Source organism: Brassica napus, chromosome A5 (assembly GCF_020379485.1).
Source record: "Brassica napus cultivar Da-Ae chromosome A5, Da-Ae, whole genome shotgun sequence".
Taxonomy (NCBI): Eukaryota; Viridiplantae; Streptophyta; class Magnoliopsida; order Brassicales; family Brassicaceae; genus Brassica; species Brassica napus.
In genome coordinates this window covers 6,639,150-6,659,200 of record NC_063438.1, presented here as the reverse complement: position 1 = coordinate 6,659,200, position 20,051 = coordinate 6,639,150, and the positions used below count along the sequence as shown (strand labels likewise).

Below are 20,051 nucleotides of genomic sequence, written 5' to 3'. Positions count from 1 at the left end.
TCAACATTCCACATCTGGATATTTGTTTTTTATTTTATATGAAAAGCTTGTATCTTTATGTGCGTATGGGTATATGTACCCATTAGATTCTATAATAATTGCCACGTTCTGTGAAGTATGAACTCATGAACTTTTTTCTTTTATCCAACTTGGAGCTTTATCTTATTATTGTTTTGTTTGGTATGCTAATTTGTTCCCTAACCAACTCTTTGCTATTTTATTGATTTATTCCCATCATTCATGGAGTTTTGCTCAATGAACTGACTTATTAATTCATAGTTTCATGTTTATTTAATCCCTTTCTCTGAACCACCATCTCTATGATGTTGTCAGTTTTGTTTCTTATGTGGGCACTGATCTATTGGGTACCGAATCCAAGATACATACATGTCAAATCCAAGTCTTTGTCTCTTGGTTCGATCCAATGTTCAGCTATATTTTACGACACTTTTGTCTTTTTATTTGACTAATATTTCCGCTCGAGGTTGATTGTTCATGAGCCCGTAAAAACCATTCCTTTGGGTTCGAAAATCTACTTAAAAGATGGAACTTTTGGTCGTGATTAGAGCTGTTTCCATGGGATTTGTGCTCCTATGTGTATCTGGTTTGTGGTTTTTGCCAACGGAAGGTGCTGGTAGAGAAAGTTTTTCAAGAAACTCTTCTTCTTCCTCTCGGCCACGCTCTGTCAACGTCGGTGCTCTCTTTACTTATGATTCTTTCATTGGAAGAGCAGCTAAACCGGCGTTGATGGCGGCCATTGACGATGTTAATGCTGATCAGAGTATTCTCAGCTATGTTGCACCGGGACGGATACGGGGACGGATACGGGGGCGGGGACGGGGACGGGAAACGGCCAAATCTAAAATTTATGGATACGGGTACGGCATGGGTACGTCTATATATATATATATATATAAATAAATATGTATATATAAATATTAAAACCAAAGCATAAATCTCATATAAAATAAAACACCATAATAATATCTTAAATAAAATAAAACATCACTATAACTGAATAAGAAGTTGAAATCACAGATACGTACGTGGTGAAACAAACCATAGCAAACCAATACTATCTAATACTATCTACTTTTACGTGAGAATTGACAAACCAAAAAACAGGATTTGTAATCATACTTAATGTGTTTCCTTTGACGTGAATCAATTGAGAGAAAGAAGATGAAGTGAATAACTGAATAAGAAGTTGTTTAAGTTTAAGAGATGATGATAAACTTTGTAACCCTAATTGTTTATATAAGTACGTGTTTCCTTTTTTCAATTGTTTTACAAAACTAAAAAACATCAAAAAAAAGTAAATAATCAATTTTTTACAAAACTATACGGACTTTACATAAGAAACGTTTAGGAAACGTCCCCGGAACCTAACCAAGCCGTCCCCAAAAATCTCTGCCGTCCCCACCTCTTCTGAAACGTTTTGGAAACGTCCCCACGCCGTCCCCGCGCCGTCCCCGTCCCGGAAACGCAGCTGGTACGGGAGACGTCAAGCATATGCCGTCCCGGTGCTTCATAGATTCTCAGGAGAACCAAGCTCAATATTGTTTTCCATGACTCAAACTGCAGTGGATTTGTTGGCACCATGGGAGGTACTTTTGACTTTTCATATACTTTGTAGCCAATAGGAACAGCGTCTTAGATATGCCTCAAAGTTCCTTGTCAAAATGCCCCAACAAAGCTGTGGGTTTAGTAGTATTTGGATATGAGGAAGGAGATTGGTGATATGTTCTCTTATTGTGTAGCTTTGCAGGTAATGGAGAACAAGGTGGTTGCAGCCATAGGTCCACAATCTTCAGGAATTGGTCACATAATCTCCCATGTAGCTAATGAGCTCCATGTACCTCTCTTGTCATTCGCAGCAACTGACCCGACGCTTTCTTCGCTACAGTTCCCTTATTTCCTTCGAACCACACAGAACGACTACTTCCAGATGAATGCTATCGCGGATTTTGTATCTTATTTCCGGTGGAGAGAAGTTGTTGCGATCTTTGTTGATGATGAGTATGGTAGGAACGGGATATCTGTATTAGGCGATGCTTTAGCCAAGAAACGTGCCAAGATCTCTTACAAGGCTGCATTTACACCTGGTGCAGATAACAGCTCGATCACTGACTTATTGGCTTCTGTTAATCTGATGGAATCACGCATCTTTGTTGCTCACGTGAATCCTGATTCGGGTTTAAACATATTCTCTGCTGCCAAGTCTCTTGGAATGATGGGCAGTGGCTATGTCTGGATCGCTACTGATTGGCTTCTTACAGCTTTGGATTCTGCGGAAACAATGGACCCAGAAACTATGGATCTCTTGCAAGGAGTGGTTGCTTTTCGCCATTACACACCTGAGAGTAACAAGAAGAGACGGTTTAAAGAAAGATGGAAAAGCCTTAGATCCAAAGAGAGTTCAGGAGGTGCTGATGGCTTCAATTCTTATGCAATGTATGCTTATGATACCGTTTGGTTGGTAGCTCGTGCTCTTGAAGTTTTCTTCAGTAAAGGCAATACAGTGACTTTCTCCAATGATCCGAATCTGAGAAAAACCAACGATAGCAACATTAAGTTATCAGCACTCAACGTTTTCAATGAAGGCGAGAGATTCCTGCAAGTCATTCATGAGATGAATTACACAGGTCTGACCGGACAAATCGAGTTTGATTCAGAGAAAAACCGGAAAAATCCAGCATACGACATCCTAAACATAAACAGCAGAGGTCCGCAAAGAGTCGGCTACTGGTCGAATCATACAGGCTTCTCAGCTGAGCCTCCGGAGACATTATACTCTAAGCCTCCAAACACATCTGCAGAACATCAACGTCTTAAGGAGATCATATGGCTAGGGGAAGTAACAAAGCCACCTCGGGGTTGGGTTTTCCCTGACAACGGAGAGCCGCTCAAAATCGGTGTGCCTGACCGTGTGAGCTACAAAAACTATGTGTCCAAGGATAACAACTCGCTTGGTGTTAAAGGCTACTGCATTGACATCTTTGAAGCTGCTATTCAATTGCTTCCATACCCTGTCCCACGTACTTATATAGTTTATGGAGATGGGAAGAGAAATCCTTCTTATGACAATCTCATAAGTGAAGTTGCTGCCAATGTGAGTACTTTCATATACTCAATCAAGTACAAAGATGCTTATACCAAACTGACTTTTTTTCCTTTTTGTTTTATGTCTCTAGAATTTTGATGTAGCTGTTGGGGATGTTACTATAGTTACAAACAGAACTAAGTTTGTAGATTTCACGCAGCCATTTATGGAATCAGGGCTTGTGGTGGTAGCTCCAGTGAAGGGGGCCAAGTCTAGTCCTTGGTCATTCTTAAAACCATTCACTGTAGAGATGTGGGCTGTGACCGGAGCTTTCTTTCTCTTTGTGGGAGCCATCATTTGGATTCTCGAACACCGCTTTAATGAAGAGTTTCGTGGACCTCCTAGGCGTCAGATCATCACCGTTTTCTGGTTAGTTCCCAGTTCCTTGACCTTCCTGACATAAGATGTGACAGACAAAGTATGTACTAAGGCACTAAAGCTTTGCCCCCTTCCTTTTTGGTCTTTAACGTTGCAGGTTTAGCTTCTCAACGATGTTCTTCTCTCAGAGTATGTACTTGGAGCCTACAAAACATCAAAGTTTTCTCTCTTTTAAATGTTATTTACAAGCTTTCTTTCTTGATCTTCAGGGGAGAACACGGTGAGTACGCTGGGGAGGTTTGTGCTACTCATATGGTTGTTTGTGGTTCTGATCATCAACTCAAGCTACACGGCCAGTCTCACTTCGATACTCACCGTTCAACAGCTAACATCTCGGATAGAAGGAATGGACAGTCTAATAGCAAGCAACGAACCCATCGGAGTGCAAGACGGTGCATTTGCGTACAAATATCTGGTCAATGAACTTAACATACCTCCATCAAGAATCATTTCTCTGAAAGATGAAGAAGAATATCTCTCTGCTCTTCAACTTGGTCCCAGAGCTGGTGGCGTGGAAGCCATAGTCGACGAGCTTCCTTACATCAAAGCTCTGTTGTCAAACAGCAACTGCAAGTTCCGTACTGTTGGACCGGAGTTCACCCGGACAGGCTGGGGATTTGTATGTAAAATAACGGTTTCAATCAATTCTTCTTCTCGGTTAAAACATTACTTACCGGATCTTGATTGTTGCAGGCGTTCCAGAGAGACTCTCCACTAGCAGTGGACATGTCAACAGCGATCCTGCAGCTGTCTGAAGAAGGAAAACTGGAGAATATCCGCAAGAAATGGCTTACCTACAGCCACGAATGCTTAATGCAAATTGCAGACAAAGAGAACTATCAAATCTCGGTACAGAGTTTCTGGGGGCTGTTCTTAATCTGTGGCATCGTGTGGTTCATTGTACTCACCCTCTTCTGCTGGAAAGTTTTCTGGCAATGCCAACGGTTAAGAACAGAAGAAGAGGGCGATGAAGTAAGAGTGAGTGAAGAAGCCAGTTCTTCTAGATCAGGGAGAAGTTTGAGGGCGGCGAGTTTCAAGGATTTGATCAAAGTTGTGGATAAGAGAGAAGCAGAGATCAAGGAGATGCTTAAGCAGAAGAGCAGTAAGAAACTCAAAACTAGCCAAAGCTTAGGTGAAACTCCATAAGAGAAGAGTTTAGATACATAGATGATGAGAAGAGTTTACACAGTTGGTTTTAAATGACTACAGATGTAACATTACTTACAAAATGTAAATAGATTTATTCATAAGATTTTGTAACGGTACCATAACCCAAATAAAACAATGGAATTGTTTATTCTTCCCACATGAAATGCAAAAACCATCAGCAAATGAACTGAATTATCATGAGAGAGATATTTGAGTGTTTACTATGTTACCAGGTGCTTGAAGATGAGGTTACTACTATTAAGCAACACTAACAGCTCACCTTACCAAACATTCTACCTTGGTTCTAGGCGAATCACAACACTAGAAAGATTAGCAGCTTCTACCCTTTTTGCCTGGTTGGGTTTGGACCAAACCGTTTGTTTAGTACAAAACCATAGCCAAGGCAACAGCTAAAAAAGCTCGTTGCAATCTCTCTTGAAAAACAGAGAAGACTTGCGAAAGAAAAGCTTTGAAACTTTCTAAGAAACCAAACTTCCAAGATAGACAGCGAAAGAAAATAAAAAAAGATAGAATATCCAGACCACAAAAGAGATTGAAAGCTACCAGAAACAAAAACCAAATTTGAAACACAAATAGTTTAAAAGAGAGTATTCAAATATTTTTTGTCAACATGAAACACAAAGAGAAATGAGTTGAGAAAGTTCCAACATTCAGAATGAAACAAAGTACTTAAAACATAAATGACGGAAAGTTTTTAGCAAAAGTTAACAAGGAAGTCAATACCCGAACCTCATTAAGAAAACCATTCAAGAACTGAACTGTTTCTTGTCAGGTTCGTTCTTGACTCCTCCCCTTTTGAAGCTTTCTTGAAAATAAAATAAAAACACACTCTCTCTTGATTCCTCCGCATCCCCTTACACTTACTTTCCTGCAAAACATAACATAAAAGTCATTAGCACACCAACGCGTTGAAAGTAACAATGTTTTTAAGTATCTTTACTGAAATGGATTCAGTGATGTTACCTGTTCAAGGAGTCTGCTGAGTAAAGCAAGCTTTGATCTTATTCGCGGCTGCTAGAATCAGACTCTCAATGGTTGAAACCGAGCTAAAAGTCAGCGAACCCGAAGGGTATGAGTCAACCAGCATCTGAAACGCAACGTTCACGAGTGACCCTCCTGCTTTTCCAGGCTGAGCCGTACCATCTGGTAGTATAGCAAAACCTGATGGAAGTAATGGCACATACTTAGGGTCACCTCCATTGAGAACTTTCTCCATTGACGGAACACTAACAGGCGCATAGACCAGGAACGAAGCTGCTGGCTCAGTAGAGCTCTTTTCAATCATCATCATCTCGCTTTGGCTAGTGTTTGGGCTCTAGTAACCAAAAAAAAACAAAACACATGTAGCATATTAAAAATCGAAAAGAATGCAATATAAACATAACCTCATGTAATAGATGTAAAAAAGAAAACAATAAAGTTATGTTATATATACCCGGAGTAAAGATACACAGTTCCTATTGTCCCTCCCATTAAATATATGTGTCAGCTTCTGAGGATTCCCTCCAAGGAAGAGAACATCCCACTGCAAATAACATTTCAAAACATGTTAGGCAAAACAAAGATAAGCTATTGTCCCAAAAAAAAAAAGAAGGTACGAACATTGACTCGGTTGTTCTCATCTCTGAGGTAGTCAAAGACAGTGGTAGGAGGAGCCGGGACCCAAAACGAATGGGCTGCACAGAGAATGAGTCCTTCAGGTCTTCCTGGATCATTCAAGCTCGTCCGAGTCGTCACTTTCACACTATCTCCTGTATAACCACCCAAGTTCATCCATATATCTGCATTAGAAGTTGTCACTCCATCAAAGAAACCTCTAGACATCCGCTCAACTAACTCCAGCAGGCTCTGCTTGGCATTGTTCGTTACCGCTGCACCATTCAACAAAACTCACAAATTAATGGTTAAGGAAAAAACAAGAGGGAGCGTTTTTATTTTGTGATTAATTTGAGATCATAAGGAGTAGTAAATACTTATTTGACCACCAGGTTCTATGGATGGAATGTTTGGAGCCATCATGATGGCTAACCGCTCGCACTGGCGGTCCAATGCAGAAAGCCAGCGGTTAGCACCTAAAGCTTGACCAGAATTGAGCAAGTGCTTAAACATGGCATGAAGTTCACCTCCGTCATCTACCTCCACATGCTCAACCCAAGTAACCTTTTTTCAAAACAAACAAAACATAACTAACTAGAATATTCCTACACAAAACCATAAGAAGACTATTAAACATAAAGTTTTAGTTTATACCCTGGAGACTCTATTTGGCATGTCTTGAATCAGACATCCAGATGGTCTTCGCAGACACTTAGGTTCCAGGTTTGGAATGAGATGGTCGATGGATATATCGACCACCCCCCATAAACCTTCACCGTGCTGCTTACAGTAGCGGACGAAGTAGCATTCACGGTTTGAGACTAGCGGCGATAGAACTTGGAATTCAGCAGTCATCTAATGAAGTAATAACAACAACAATCTTGGTTATATTCAATGTTAAAAGGATTTAGGCTCTAAGCAACGGTGACACATCGCTTAGAACCTAGAACAATATTAGTTCTTTATATTAATAATATTTGTTTCATATCAAAATGATATTGTTGTTGTTTTGTTATAAACTCCTCTTGCATATATTATATAGAAAAACAAAGTGGAAAATTTACCAGATGGATAGTTCCGTCCAAGTTTCCTTGGCGTCCAGTCAAGAGGGTGTCATGAGTTATGGCTCTACCAACCATTCCAGCAAACATGGTCGACCATAGATTCTACAAATACCACGTTAATTAATTACAAAACCTTACAAAAAGGCTTATACAATTTTTATCATAATTAGAATGATTAAATTAACTTACCACATCCATTAGCCTGTGAACAATCTCCATATGGCGCATGAACACAATCGCGGTTTCTCTTGATGCCTCGGTTCTAAACCCGACTGGTTTAGGCCCGAGTCCGTTTTGTAAATTTCTTGTGTATTCATTCAAATCTAATATCATGCCATGAACTCCTTCCTTCCACAGCGGTTCATTCATTTGAGCCAACGCTATAAGCTCCGACATGGCTCCAACTGCTAACTCTATGAGCAATGGCTTATCGGCCTCTTTCACTGATCCGAGACTTCCATTAGTTATCATCGGGGGCTCGAAAGGTGGAGCTTGATTAGGAGTAGGCAGAACAGGATATCTCATTACAGCTTTGCCTGTATACTTCGCCACCTCAGATAATTGACGGATCTTGAAACCCAAAGAGAAATACAAAAAAAAAATAGTAAGTAAATTTGAAGTAACTGCAATATGTAGTAGTGTCTTTCCTTTTAAATCCATATAATGTATGTTGTTGGTTGAAAAAATGTTGTGAGGTGTTATTGAAATGGTTATGAACTTATGAGACCAATCGTATATGTGTGTTTGTCTTACGTTTGACATTAAACAAAACATTATAAAGGTGCATTGTTCACTTATTCATCATCTAGTACACACATCAAGTACGTACCTCTTCGGTTAACTTAGCATTTTCGAGGAGAAGATGATGTTCTTCGAAAGACATTTCGCCAACTGCGGTAGGACCTCCGCAATTAGGACATGAGGCATTAGCGAGACCTTCACGAAAGTGGTGGTTATCAGCTCTAAGCCTAGTGTTCTCCTCACGAAGTTGTAAGTTCTCATGGCGCTCTTGATGATTCTGCAAGAAAAAAAGAAAGAAAAAATACATCTTAAGAAAGTTGTAAACGAATTGAAAAATCAACTTGGTGGTTATTGGTTTCTTTGGAGAGTGTATGAATAACAAAGACGGCGATGTTTTTGGTTCAGACGTGATTAAAGAATTTACTAAAAGAAGTAATGAATATTAATAATTGCGTTTCATACAACATTGCTTAGACGTTGTTGTTACATACCATGATCAAAATCAGCTAATGTTCGTCACAAACGTTAAATAAATAAATATATATATATGAAGTATTATGTTTATACCTTGTTCTGGGTGCGTTTGTTCTGGAACCAGAATTTGATCTGAAGATGGTCTAGTCCCAGTTGACGGCTAAGTTCTTTCCTCTGATTGTCATCAGGATGAGGACACTCTTTGAAGAAGCTGCTCAATAAATAAACAATTAATTAAAGATGTGAAAGTATTCCATATATTTTTACTGATATATAATATATATATATATATATATATACAATTATAAAATGGAAAGCTAAGAAAGAACTAATTACTTTTCCATCTCCTGGATTTGCTGTTGAGTGTGACGATGATATCGCTTTCTCTTAGCAGCACGAGGATCTTGAGTGTTTCCATATTCTTGATTCTCACTGTCGAATTCCTCATCCCCAAAACTAGCACCACCATTCATGTTGTTGTTATTTTCGTTTTCGTTGTTATCGGTCTCTCCATTGTTGTTGTTGTTCACATCATCCACTGGTTCCATGTAATTTGGCAGAGACATATTTGCTATTCTGGGAGATCTTGAGAGTTAACAAACTAAAGTGAGTTGCTAGAAATTGAATTCAAATAAGTAATATGATCATTCTTACACATAATATCTAGAAATTAGGGTTTACAAGATTGTGCTTTTTCTTTTCTTGTTTTCCTTAGTATCTAGACAACACACGCGCACACACACACTCTCTCTCAGAGAGAGAGAGAGAGAGAGAGAGAGAGAGAGAGAGAGAAGAGAGAGAGAGAGTCTCTCGAGAGAGAGACTCGAGAGAGAGAGAGAGAGAGAGAGAGAGAGAGAGGAGCTCTCTCGAGAGAGAGAGAGAGAGAGAGAGAGAGAGCTCTCTCTCTCTCTCTCTCTCTCTCTCTCTCTCTCTCTCTCTCTCTCTCTCTCTCTCTCTCTCTCTCTCTCTCTCTCTCTCTCTCTCTCTCTCTCTCTCTCTCTCTCTCTCTCTCTCTCTCTCTCTCTCTCTCTCTCTCTCTCTACCCACAAAATTCACTACAGCAAAAAGTTAGCTTTTCCAAGTCAACTACTTTTTCCTTTCTTTGATCTCTTTTTTTTTTGAAGATCTTGAAAATAAAAGAGAAACCGACAACAGTGAGCTGACAACCTAGAAAATGAAACTGAGGTAATCAAAGGACCCACCAGTTGAAAATAAATACCCGACAACGCATAACATCACAATCAGAATATCAACAAACAATCAACACATATTGAATTTCATATAGACTCATGAAACAAGTTAATTTACCCAATTTTTTTTTTGTAAAAGAAAATGAACTAAGATTATAAACAAACCTTCTAAGAAGCTGACTGATGGTCATTGTATCAATCCAAGCAGAAACGAAAAAAAGGAACAGGTTTTACTTTGAAGTTTATTTGGGTTTCTAGTTTATTTCGGTTTCTCCGTTTGCAATGAAAAAATGGAATGAAGATCGAGGCTAAATAAGTATTTGAGTTATTGGTGGATTAGCGAATCTCGTTCATTCCACTCATCTAATTACATTTGTCACTCACTCATCTATGTTCGTGACGTGGAATAAAAAGAAAAAAAAATTGAAATAATATTTATTTTTTTTATAAGGGAACTAAAGGAATGATGCATTATAAATATTTTTTTTTGAAAAAAAATATCACCGTTGTAGCTAAAATGGAATAAGAACAGAGAAAAAGAAAGGAATACCGAAAAACAATTTAGTAGATTCTTTTGTCTATGGCACACAAAATAAGCATATATAGATCAAATATGATATTGTGTTATGAAATGTTCTAAAACTGGCTATATAAATTTTTAAATAAAAATATTATGGTTTAAACGTCTAATTAAGCGATCTAGGTAATATATTAACCCGTTATAATTATTATTATATATATGAATGAAAATTCTGTCATGTATTATTTTAGATTAAATACATATATAAGATATAATATAAGAAATATAATTACAGGTTAGAAAAATAAAATTAAAAATAAGTACATGTTAATCATCCAGAATATACGTGTTAGGTTACTGGATTAGGACTAAACAAATATTCCTGATCCATGATCCGGTCCAAATAATAGAATATATAAAATCATGGTAACTAGAGGTATATATTAAAATATAGACGTCTAATTGAGTGTATAGATTAAAATATAGACGTCTAAATAAAATTATAAATTATGGTTTAGACGTCTAATTGAGTGTATATCATGATATTTTTTCAAATATATTTTAAAATATAGATTAAATTCAGTTTTCACAGAATAAATAAAATTCATATAAAATAAAATATTAAAATTATCACCAAACTAAAATTTATTACTAAAATTTGGAATATTAATTTACATATATCATACCGATAGGTTTAAAAATAATTAGAAAAAACAATTTTCTAAAAAATATTATACGTTCTTAGTTTTTATTTAATATTCAATATAACACCATTAATATTTTGTAATTTTATTTTAAATTATTTTGATTTTTATAAAATCTTGATCAAATTCAAATATCGGGATCTATGTAATATATTTTTGGAACTGTATATGCCACCAAAACTCTATAGAATAATTTATATAAGTGCATATCATGCAAAAATTTAAATAAGAAAAATACTTATGTTGGTTAACTTATTGAAATTATGATGAATCAATGTTTAGCGCGCGGAGATTTGAACACTGAAAATAATAGTTTTGAACAATCTATATACAAATTTTAAATATGAAAGCACCTATACTGAAAAATTATCTTTTTCTTTCACAAATATTATATAAGCATAAGGGAAGGAGAAAAAAATTTGGTATCATATGTGGCTATGCAGGGATATCTATGTAAATATATAAAATTGTGTGATATATAACTCCCCTCCTCCACCCCACCCCCCCCCCCCCCCCCCCCCCCCCCCCCCCCCCCCCCCCACCCCCCCAAAAAAAAACAACCAGAAAAAAAAATATATATATATAAACCAGAAAAATTTGAAATGGAATTTATTTTTTATAAGGGAACTAATGGAATGATGCATTATAAATAATTTTTTTGAAAAAAATATTACCGTTGCAGCTAAAATGGAATAAGAACAGCGAAAAAGAAGGGAATACGAAAAACAATTTAGTAGATTCTTTTGTCTGTGGCACACAAAATAAGCATATATAGATCAAATATGATATTGGGTTATGAAATGTTCTAAAACTGGCTATATAAATTTTTTTAATAAAAATTTTATGGTTTAGACGTCTAATTAAGCGATCTAGGTAATCTATTAATCCGTTTTAATTATATATATATGAATGAAAATTCTGTCATGTATTATTTTATGTTAAATACATATATAAGATATAATATTAGAAATAGAATTACAGGTTAGCAAAATAAAATTAAAAAGTAAGTACATGTTAATCATCCAGAATATACATGTTAGGTTACTGGATTAGGGCTAAACAAATATTCATGATCCATGATCTGGTCCAAATAATAGAATATATAAAATCATGGTAACTAGAGGTATATATCAAGAATTTGGGTGTATATCATGATCCTTTTTCAAATATATTTTAAAATATAGATTAAATTCAGTTTTTCACAGAATAAATAAAATTCATATAAAATAAAATATTAAAATTGTCACCAAACTAAATATTTATTATTAAAATTTTGAATATTAATTTAAATATATCATACCGATAGGTTTAAAAATAGTTAGAGAAAAACACAATTTTCTACAAAATATTATATGTTTTTAGCTTTTATTTAATAGTATTTAATATAACACCATTAATATTTTATATTTTTATTTTAAATTAATTTAATATTTATAAAATCTTGATCAGATTCAAATATCGGGATCTATGTAATATATTTTTTGGAACTGCATATGCTACCAAAACTCTATAGTATAATTTATATATGAATTAGTGCATATCATGCAAAAATTTAAATAAGAAAAATATTTATGTCGGTTAACTTATTGAAATTTTGATGAATCATTGTTTAGTGCGCGAAGATTTAAACATTGAAAATAATAGTTTTGAACAATCTATATACAAATCTTAACTATGAAAGCACTTATACTGAAAACTTATCTTTTTCTTTCACAAATATTATATAAGCATAAGGGAAGGAGAAAAAAATTGGTATCATATGTGGCTATGCTTGGATATCAGAAGAACCAGATATATGTACATATATAAAATTGTGTGATATATAACTCCCCCTCCCCAAAAAAAATCCTCCAATATATATGTTTAGAATTTAATAAACATATATATATATGTATATACAAAAAGGCAAAATAAAAAATGGTAAGAAATATAATCTAGTGATACCTGTTTAGATTGTCTCCGTGAACCAGAACTCAGAAGAATCAAATGTTATTTTCCTTCTGATTTATTGTTCCCCCATACAATTTGTCTCACTCCTCTTTCTATAAACCAGAAGTAAATAAAAGTAATTTAAATATGTGAACAAAAAATGGTCCGAAATAGTTATGCAAATATATACGGTCTCAATAGCAACATAAATAAGAATCATAAAGATGTTAATCATAATTCTGTGTATTTACCATAAAATGGAATGGTACAATAAATCTACTGAAATTAAAAAAGAATAAAATCTAAGATATGTTTATTATTAATGAGAAAAATAAATAAATGCTACAGATATACGTTGTCGATGAAAAATAGGACAAGCCCTTGATTTATATCGAAGCCAGTGAGTTATGTCGGAAAGCCGGGGATGATTTTACGAAGCGGTTATGAAACGTACTGTTCAAGGAAGAGAGCTAGTGAAAGTTTTGAAGAGATATAATTGCAGTGAGGATGAGTGTGCTATTGAATTTAATGGTGATATATATTGAGAGACATAGATACTTAATTTACCCTACACGCTCGAAGAAAACAGAAGAAAGGAGAGACAAGTAGTTGATGATTTTCTTTCACAAATTCTATCTCTTTATCCATGTGGCAAAATAAAATTGGTTTCTATTTACGGTTACATATTATTATAAGCAATTAATTATATAAGTAAATAACTAAATTTAGTTTTTGACATTAAAAGAGACATATAATCAAATTTGGTCCTCTTTTTTTGTCATCTCAAATTTAGTCATCTTATACATTTAATATCTTTTCATATCGAGAAACAAAATTTTCTATAAAAGCATATATGGTAGGTGCCTACGACTATGCATATATTTTGTTAAGAACATGTAAAAGTATTTAAAATTTAAGATCTAAATTTTATATTGAAAATACACAATGAATTTTATTCATAAATATATTATCATATTATTTTCTAATTATAATAATATGTGAGATTTTATGACCATTTTAGATTATTTTCATGATTATTGGTTCTCAGACAAATTTTATATATTTAATTTGATTAATATTTTTATTTAATATGTTTAATAATTTATTTGCTAATAAAAGTATTGATAATGATATAAAGTCCACGAAAATTGAAATACCTATTATACTATTTTGACTAGATTAAACTTTCTTTCAAATAAAGTAATTAAGATATTAATAACGGAAAAGTAAATCATACAATCATTTAATTTTAAAAATATAAAAAAGTTCAATAGATTACATACACAAAAGCTTATTTAAAAAATAAAACAACTTATTTATTAATCAAAATGCAGTTAAAATGCATTCTTCGGTCAATGTTTTATTACCAGGTTACTAAAAATGAGTTTGACTGAAAAAAAGAAATCACCATTTACCAAAATAAGAGTTAAAATAGTTATTTATTTAAAATAGCCTAAATAAGTTTTTTAGAATAGTGCATATACTACCAAAAAAATCGTTTATAATTACAAAACTATCTGTAGCTATTGCCAAAAGTTTGTGGTTATTTGACCAATATTTACATAAGTCACAAGAAAATTTGTATCTACTTTTTCTCTTTTAAATCGTCTTTAAAAAATTGAACAAAAAATTACATAATAATTTTTTAATTTGATTTGTGTTTGATAAGAAAATTATAAATACAAATTTCAGTTTATATGTTAATTGAAAGAATTATGAAGCAACTGAACTATGTACATGAAATGATGCAGCAGCTAATATACTGGAAATTACCACCGTAAACGTTGTATACAGTGGCGGATACATAAATTTATTTAACAGGAATCATATATATATATTTTTAAAAATTAGGATGAAAGGGTGTCAATGGGGAATTAGACCCTAGGTGATGGATGGGGTTGTCAACGAAAACAAAACAACCATTTTTACAATAGACTTGTTATAAATATATTTTATACAATTTAATATATTTGCTTATTTTAGGGGTATCAAATTACCTCATATGATTTTAGTGGGTCTGCCTCTATACACACACATATATACATATATATATATAGATATATATAGTAAATTTATGTTTTGATTGGTTTGCTAAAGTTCTTATTTTATCTATATACAAATAATATAGATAAAATAAGAACTTAGGCACATAAAAAATATAGATTAAAAATCTGTATACAAATAATAGTATTTCTCATTTTATTGGCAACGATATTGTCATACTTCAAAAGAAAGTATACCTTAGTTTTTTTTTTCGAAACTAAGTATACCTTAGACAAGGAGCTAAGGTTCATATTCATCACATAAGGGGATACATTTATCTGCCAATTGAGTTTGTCATTTGTCCTGGGTTATTTTTATAAAATAATTAGTTTAATAGGTCGTGACATAAATAAAACTGATTAGCAATTATGAATAGAAAGATCCTAAGATCGCATATATTATATTCACTCTGTTCCTTAATAATAGATTTTTTAGAAAACAAATTTGTTTTTAGAAATATGTATTTTTGTGTTTTCTATGAAAAAATTGTAAATTTCAAGAAAATTAATTAACTTTATTGAATTACTATTGGTTAAAAGTGATTGAAATTAAAAATTATAAAAAACGATACATTTATTATGATAGTTTAATGTGTTTTCTTAATATGTGTGAAAATATTAAAAAAGTCTATCTTTGTGGAACGGAGAGAGTACTATTTATGAAAAATTAGTTCATGATAAACTGATAAACAACTAAATAACTAAATGTTTTTTCTATAAGGTTTAAAAGTCTCTTATTATTTCTTTCTTTTTTCCCTGTCAAAGGTTTAAAAGTCTCTTTGCTTTTAAAAATTCACTAGATTTTGACCCGCGCTTGAAAGCGCGGGTTCTTTTGTTATAACAAATTTTGATATAAATTAGTATTTTGGGATTTTTTTATATTATTATGTTACAAAGTCGAATTATATAAAAGAACTAATTTTTAAAAAAATTATATAATTCATGAATTACTTTATTTGAAATTCTGTAAAATCTTATGTAATTCTCTCGTACACATGGGTATTTTACATGGACTCTAAAAACCAAACCAAAATCAACTCGAAAATACTGGTTCACGTCGGTCCAGATAAAAATACGTATTTTTGGGGAAATGCGGGTCTCTTTTAGCGTCTGAGACCTATCCGAAACCCGTTTGAGAGCAAAAGTACCCAAAATGTTTGTGTATATTAGATATATTTGTGTATTTTAGATATCTTTTTGGTATACATATATTTTTAAGTTTTTGGTTTGAATTTGCGGTTATAGTTTTGGATTTCGAGTAAAAATTCAAATTTTAAAAATATATTTTTGGGTATTCAGATACAATTTTGGGTATTTTTTTTGGTTCCTCGGTCAAATTTCGAGTACAATTTTAGGTCTTTTGAGTATTTTCTGATTTTTCGGGTATTTGTTTAGATTTTGGATATTTTTCGTGTTTCGAGTATTTTTATGTTTATCGAATTTTATTTGAGTCCTAAATATCTGAACGGATCCATACCCGTTACATACAAAAAATACATATATTTTATAGGTATTTGAATTATGGAGTTGAAACCATCCATATCCGAAAGAAACCGATCCAAACCCAAATAATTTTTTTTCTAAATACCTAATTATGTCCAAAAACCTCAGATCTAGCAAAATTCATTGATTCGTTTTATAAAGTTTTGGGTGGAAAATACTTTTCAGGTTTGATCAATAATGTTTAATAGGACATGACTCATTTATATTTCAAAAGTTGATCTCGTAAGAAAATTTTGATCTAATGGAGGAGGATGATATATATGACAATGATCCCTACATATTGAAATTTCGGTGCCGTTTATATGTATATATGTTAAATTGAAGAAAGTTGATTTAACTAAAATAACCATTTGAAACATTCCATATATGTTGTTATTGATCTTATTAAAGTGGAGTAGATTTATTTAAATGTTAGAAGATATTATTTGGTTGCTACATAACAGAGGATAGTTATTAATATTTAGTTGTATACAATAGGTTAGACTAAAAAATAAATAGGTGCAACAACCTTGTATAAGTAGATTTTTTTAGGACTTCTTCTCTTTTAATAGTATTGATTAGTGTAACCAACACCAAAAGGCCCAAGAGTAACTGAAAGTTTATTAACCGTTATTTCTTATGGGCGCTACAGTTTTAATATTCCTTTTTTTTTTTTTTTTTTTTTTTAGAAAGAGGCAAAGAGCCTTCAATTGTTAAAGCTATTTTAATACCACCATTTAAAGAAAACTGACAGCCTGTAATTTCCTTCGTTGTATAATGCATCCATGGGCTAAACATGCATGCCTGTACACGTCTAATTTGTATTACGTTTCAGTTTTCAACTTATTTATATTTATCAAATAAATGTAACAGTTCTTGTATTTATTAATTTTGTTTCTTATATAAATGTTTTCTTTGTAACTGTCTAAATGTATTGTTTGACCCAGAAACTATAATATAACTTTTTACCAAAAAAAAACTATAATATAACTTAACATGACGTGGATTGTTGATGAAAGTGCAAAAGTGAAACTGTGAAATTATTTCGTCTGCATCCTCGAAGTTACTCTCGCACCACCAAAAAAAAATCTATGAACGAACAATGAGAGCAGCAATATATACTTTAGCTTCGACAACTCATGCACGAAAGTGCAAAAGATCTTACTTAAGTCAAAATATATTAAAAATCTCGTTGCACAATATCCTCAACTAAACTTTAATGAAACAATATAACAAAAACTATAAAATCAAACAACATTAGATATTGAATTATAAATGAAAATCGCATGCTCTGTGTTTGGTTAGTTCATGTTTTTTCATACAAAACAAAATCTTGAGAAAAAAAGAGAGTAGGGTGGATAAATAACAAAAGTGAAACAAAAATTAAGAAACGTAAGAAATGAATCTTTGTCTTAATAATCAAAATCACAAGATTTGGCACAGAGACATAAAGCAATGAAGGTAAGTGTGGAGATAATAACGGGGACATTTGTCGATTTGGAGGTGAATGAGAATGTGATATTGGAATATATCGTAATCATCACAGCCAACGCCTGAAGCGCATGCTGCTCAAACTGTTGCGACTCCAGCTTACACGATGCTTCCACAAGCGCTTGCTTCAGCATTCAACACAATGAGCATCCAGGCTCCTTCAGCGTCTCCTTGGTACATGGACAGCGGCGCTACTAATCACATCACGGCGGATAACGGTACACTCTCGTCTGTTTTTAGCAAGGGCATAACTCGTTCTGTTCTTGTAGGTGACGGTTCTCTTGCTCCTGTTGCAAACATGGGACATTCTACTCTCCTTTCCACTATCAAAAAGTTTTTTCTTAACAATATTTTTGTTTGCCCATCAATTATTAAAAATCTCATTTCAGTACTCCAATTGCTACTGAGAATAAATGTTCTGTTGAATTTGACCTGTTTGTTTTTTCTGTTAAGGATCTCCTCAATAAGAGGACTCTGCTCCGATGTGACAGTCCTGATACTCTCTACTCGGTGACACCATCGTCCACCTCAACTCGTCCTCTTGCTCTCACCCCAGTTGTCTCTTTTTGGCATCAGCGTTTTGGTCACCTGGGTAGTTTTATTAACTGGTCTTTGTTTTTTTTGGGTTTTTCAAATATTATTGCCGACTTGACAACCATGTGTCATGCGTGCAAAGTGGGTAAAAACACTCGTCTTCCTTTTCTCTCTTCTTCTACAATTGTTTCTGCACCATTTCAGATTATTCATTCCGATATTTGGACATTTCCTGTGTCTAGTACTTCTGGTTTTAAATATTATCTTCTATTTTTGGATCATTATACTCACTACACTTGGGTCTATCCATTACACAGAAAAAGTGACACATTTTCCAAATACTTACACTTCTCAGCCTATGTGCGCACACAATTCAAATGCTCTATCAAAGCACTTCAGTGTGATAACGGTGGCGAGTACACAAGTCGAGCTTTTCTCGATCACTTGGCAGCCACTGGAACGGATATTTGCTTCTCCTGCCCTCATACATCCCAACAAAATGGATGGGCAGAGCGCATGCTTCGTACCATCAACAATCTTGTGCGCACACTTCTTATTCAAGCTAGCATGCCGATTTCTTTTTGGGTTGAAGCTCTCCACACGGCTGTCTACACTCTTAATCTTCTTCCCTCCTCTGCTATTCAAAATAATATACCTTTTACATGATTTTTTAATCGCCATGTGTCTTGCTCTCACCTTCGTGTGTTGGCTCTTTGTGCTATCCGGATACAGCTTCCACATCACCTCACAAACTGGCACCTCGATCCATGGCATGCATGTTTTTAGGATATCCTTTGAACCATCGAGGGTATAGGTGCTTGGTGCTGTCTACTCGAAAGATAGTCATCTCGTGCCATGTCACGTTTGTTAAAGATGTGTTCCCTTTCTCTGCTGTTCCAGCTCATAAAAGCTTACCTTCTTCTCCTTCTCCTGTGCCACCTATACGTGTTCCACCTACAAATGTTCCACTGGCGGCTACACCTTCCCCGCCAGCTCCTCAACCTAGCCAAAACACCCACTCTATGGTCATTCGGAGAAAAACCGAGATCTCTAAACCTCACGTTCCTCTTTATCTTCATACCGAAATTGTCTCTACTCTTCCTTTGTCTCATGTACAGGCTGCAAAGGACCGTTACTGGAATGGAGCAATGCACGAGGAATACGATGCTCATGTTAAACGCGGTACGTGGGTTATGGTACCTCGACCTTCTAATGTTAACATCATACGTTCTATGTTGTTGTTTTAGCATAAGTTTAATACATATGGAACACACAAGTGCCATAAGGCACGTCTAGTCGGAAATAGGAAATCACAACGACCAGGGATCGATTGTTTGGATACCTTCACTCCGGTGGTTAAACCTGCATCCATTCGCTCTGTTCTACATGTGGCTCTCGCTCGCAATTAGCCTCTTCGATAACTTGACGTCAAGAACGCCTTTCTTCACGGCGACCTTGAAGAAACAGTCTACATGCACCCACCCGGGTTTGTTGACAAATCTAAACCAAATCATGTGTGCTTGCTCCGACGATCGCTATCTGGCCTCAAACAAGCCCCTAGAACTTGGTACACGAAGTTCGCTACAGGCGCCAAACAGATCGGATTTGTTCAAAGCAGATGCGATGCCTCTCT

The 20,051-nt window shown here is 34.4% G+C and overlaps 2 protein-coding genes across 5 annotated transcripts; one reads left to right on the top strand and one right to left on the bottom strand.

Annotated features, from left to right (window-relative positions):
- The first annotated feature begins 93 nt into the window (after positions 1-93).
- Positions 94-5,479, top strand: LOC106451312 (glutamate receptor 3.5). Of its 2 annotated transcripts, XM_048780773.1 has the most exons (8): positions 94-781; positions 1,502-1,503; positions 1,535-1,607; positions 1,761-3,112; positions 3,195-3,472; positions 3,579-3,610; positions 3,691-4,100; positions 4,175-5,479. In XM_048780773.1, the coding sequence occupies exons 1-8, from the start codon at positions 544-546 to the stop codon at positions 4,625-4,627; spliced, it is 2,838 nt and encodes a 945-aa protein (XP_048636730.1). In that variant the 5' UTR covers positions 94-543; the 3' UTR covers positions 4,628-5,479. The 2 variants fall into 2 exon arrangements, with proteins under 2 accessions (XP_048636730.1, XP_048636729.1); XM_048780772.1 differs by lacking the exons at positions 94-781; positions 1,502-1,503; positions 1,535-1,607 and having other exon boundaries at positions 1,623-3,112.
- Positions 5,212-13,459, bottom strand: LOC106451311 (homeobox-leucine zipper protein HDG2-like). Of its 3 annotated transcripts, none has more exons than XM_022719308.2 (13): positions 13,224-13,459; positions 12,885-12,982; positions 8,863-9,111; positions 8,620-8,737; positions 8,141-8,329; positions 7,501-7,881; positions 7,312-7,413; positions 6,902-7,102; positions 6,625-6,811; positions 6,254-6,522; positions 6,087-6,176; positions 5,615-5,966; positions 5,212-5,519 (listed from the first exon to the last, which is right to left on the bottom strand). In XM_022719308.2, exons 3-12 carry the CDS (start codon positions 9,090-9,092, stop codon positions 5,619-5,621), a joined length of 2,115 nt encoding a protein of 704 aa, XP_022575029.2. In that variant the 5' UTR covers positions 9,093-9,111; positions 12,885-12,982; positions 13,224-13,459; the 3' UTR covers positions 5,212-5,519; positions 5,615-5,618. The 3 variants fall into 3 exon arrangements, with proteins under 3 accessions (XP_022575029.2, XP_048636731.1, XP_013748684.2); XM_048780774.1 differs by having other exon boundaries at positions 13,324-13,366; XM_013893230.3 differs by lacking the exons at positions 12,885-12,982; positions 13,224-13,459 and adding an exon at positions 9,882-10,032.
- Positions 13,460-20,051: the final 6,592 nt, after the last annotated feature.

Bases quoted from the DNA above. Each gene is read 5' to 3' on its own strand.
- LOC106451312 (XM_048780773.1), top strand. From the start codon at position 544: ATGGAACTTTTGGTCGTGATTAGAGCTGTTTCCATGGGATTTGTGCTC. The intron at 3,113-3,194 runs GTGAGTACTTTC...TTATGTCTCTAG, and splicing joins TAAGTGAAGTTGCTGCCAAT to AATTTTGATGTAGCTGTTGG. The intron at 3,611-3,690 runs GTATGTACTTGG...CTTGATCTTCAG, and splicing joins AACGATGTTCTTCTCTCAGA to GGGAGAACACGGTGAGTACG.
- LOC106451311 (XM_013893230.3), bottom strand. From the start codon at position 9,907: ATGACCATCAGTCAGCTTCTTAGAAG. The intron at 7,103-7,311 runs GTAAATTTTCCA...TTACTTCATTAG, and splicing joins TGGACGGAACTATCCATCTG to ATGACTGCTGAATTCCAAGT. The intron at 6,177-6,253 runs GTTCGTACCTTC...TGTTATTTGCAG, and splicing joins ATGAGAACAACCGAGTCAAT to TGGGATGTTCTCTTCCTTGG.